Source organism: Nicotiana sylvestris, chromosome 12 (genome assembly GCF_000393655.2).
Source record: "Nicotiana sylvestris chromosome 12, ASM39365v2, whole genome shotgun sequence".
Taxonomy (NCBI): Eukaryota; Viridiplantae; Streptophyta; class Magnoliopsida; order Solanales; family Solanaceae; genus Nicotiana; species Nicotiana sylvestris.
Window position 1 is genome coordinate 158,313,778 of NC_091068.1, and position 2,549 is coordinate 158,316,326.

General features: G+C 38.8%; 1 protein-coding gene across 1 annotated transcript; it reads right to left on the reverse strand.

The window, feature by feature from the left end:
• Positions 1–220: 220 nt before the first annotated feature.
• On the reverse strand, positions 221–1,304 carry LOC104230373 (uncharacterized). Its single transcript, XM_009783160.2, has 2 exons — positions 920–1,304; positions 221–731 (listed from the first exon to the last, which is right to left on the reverse strand). Exons 1-2 carry the CDS (start codon positions 1,229–1,231, stop codon positions 291–293), a joined length of 753 nt encoding a protein of 250 aa, XP_009781462.2. The 5' UTR covers positions 1,232–1,304; the 3' UTR covers positions 221–290.
• Between the last annotated feature and the right edge of the window lie 1,245 nt (positions 1,305–2,549).

The window sequence follows — 2,549 nt, forward strand, 5'->3', positions numbered from 1 at the left end:
CTCAGACCCCACTTGTGAGATTACACTGGTATGTTGTTGCTGTTGTTGAACCTTGGTTTGAAGCTCAACTCTGTATTTCGCTTGAATTGAGTAACTATACCGTTAACATCCAACGTAATGTTTAATCAATGAATATACTGGAAAAGTATATACTAATATAAAAAAAATACATAGTGTTATAAGAAAAACCTGACAGTAACTGTTTTTATTAATTCATACCAAACTTTGTAATCAGTGAATCCAATTACAATGATTGAGTTAAATAGAAAAAATGCAAACCAACAAACATGTCAAGTTTTCTCCCGTAGACTTTCGCATGTCTTTCGGTTGTGACCCTCCTGTCCACATTGTCCGCATGACGTTTTGCACCTCTTAGCTTGTGATTCCGGCAACAACTGGATTCTCAACTTCTTTGGCCTTCCCGGTTTAACTCTACCTGTCGGAGGTAGCACCACATCTTCTAAGATCTCTCTAGGAATGTCCCAAGTGCTTTCATCAGAAACATGATACACTGGTATTTCATACGTTTTCAGCAAGTAATCCGTGCTGTAGTAGATAGAGCAGTATTCATATGCATCCATGCTTCTGTACGTGACAACTGCCAAAGCATGCGGACACGGCATTTCATCTATTTGAAACCTTATGCAAGTGCATGTTCTCTCTCCCAGGTTCACCACAAATTGTTTTTCATCTTCAATGACAGTATATAAGTAATCGGTGGAAGGCTTCACCTACACCTTGAAAAAGATGATCAGTGATATACTCTACCATCTGCGGTCCATTTTTATTTTCTTATATATACATATAGACTATATATTGCATATATACCATTTATGTACTACATATAGACGGGTTTATATACTGCATGTGTTCCGATTTCATTTTTTTGTATGAAAGAAACATGGTAATGGAATCTTACCGTCATTGTCTGAGATGTAATGTAATTTTCCCTCATGATATCTTCATATTTTTTTGCCAGCTTTGTGGATGTCTCTATTGCATTTTTCTTGTTCGCGTGATGCCAATCCTGAACCAACTTCATCATGTATTCCAGCAAATGCAGTACTGGTAAATCTCTTGCATAGTTGTTCGCTGCATTCATAGACTCCGCAATGTTTAAAGACATGATCGTGGTTCCCTGGACTTTGGAATGCGCTCTTGACCATCTATGATATCCAACATTTAACAAGTATTCTCCGACCCTCTTATCGATGTTATTTATCTCAGCCATATGGCGGTCAAATTCTTCTACCGTGTATGCTTTGGCCGACGCGAAGAATAGTTCCTTGATAGGTATATGATTCTTTGTGTAATTCATCTTTATGTTGTTCCACAAATGGAACATACATACACGGTGAATCACTCCCGGATAAACAACCGAAGTCGCCTTTAAGATGCTTTCATGCATGTCGGATACTATGCACATCCCTTCCCTAGCACCATAAGTGTCCCTGAACCTTTCAAAGAACCACTCCCAAGATGCATCATCTTCTGAATCAACCACAGAATACGTGAGCAAAATTTTTTTACCTGTTACAATCAATCAAAAAAACTCGTGTAAACATATACTTAGATCAACAGTGTCACAACTTATACACAACCGGTGTAATACTGCAAATACGAGGTTAAAATATAAGTATCATATAGTAAAAATGTACAACATATATACGATACTATATTGTAACTTACATGTATATAAACTTTATACCTACTGATTTGTAAATATTCATTTGTTATTTCGACTTAACTCACCAGCTGCATCCTGCGTGTAAGCCGTGATTAAGGTCCCCGTGCGCGCTGATAGAAAGCTCCCATTAATTACCACAATAGGCTTGCAATATTCCCATCCCTTAATTGATGCATCCAACGATACAAAAACGTACAGGAAGGAGCCACCTTCTGATTTATGCAGTTTCACGACAGATCCAGGGTTTGTATGCATCAACATGTACAGGTAGCTCGGTAGCTTCCCATACGATTCGCTTGGATTCCCTCTCAATATTTCAAGCGCCTTTTGCTTCGCTCTCCAAGCCTTCATATAGGTCAAGTCCACACCATAATCTTTTTTGACGTCACGCATTATGTCCGCTGGAGTGTATTCAGATTCTGCATTAGCATACTTGTTTCTGATCATACCTCCAACGATCTCAGAAGTCGCGTGACGCTGTTTACTCAATATTTCCTCTATCGAGCACGTGTGAACATCATTGAACTTTCTTACTTTGAAGAGCTTTGAGTTGTTCAGGCTTGAAGATCTTAAAGTCCAGGAACAATTGTCGTCCACACCATAATCTTTTTTGATGTCACGCATTATGTCCGCTGGAGTGTATTCAGATTCTGCATTAGCATACTTGTTTCTGATCATACCTCCAACGATCTCAGAAGTCGCGTGACGCTGTTTACTCAATATTTCCTCTATCGAGCACGTGTGAACATCATTGAACTTTCTTACTTTGAAGAGCTTTGAGTTGTTCAGGCTTGAAGATCTTAAAGTCCAGGAACAATTGTCGTCCACACCATAATCTTTTTTGATGTCACGCATTATGTCC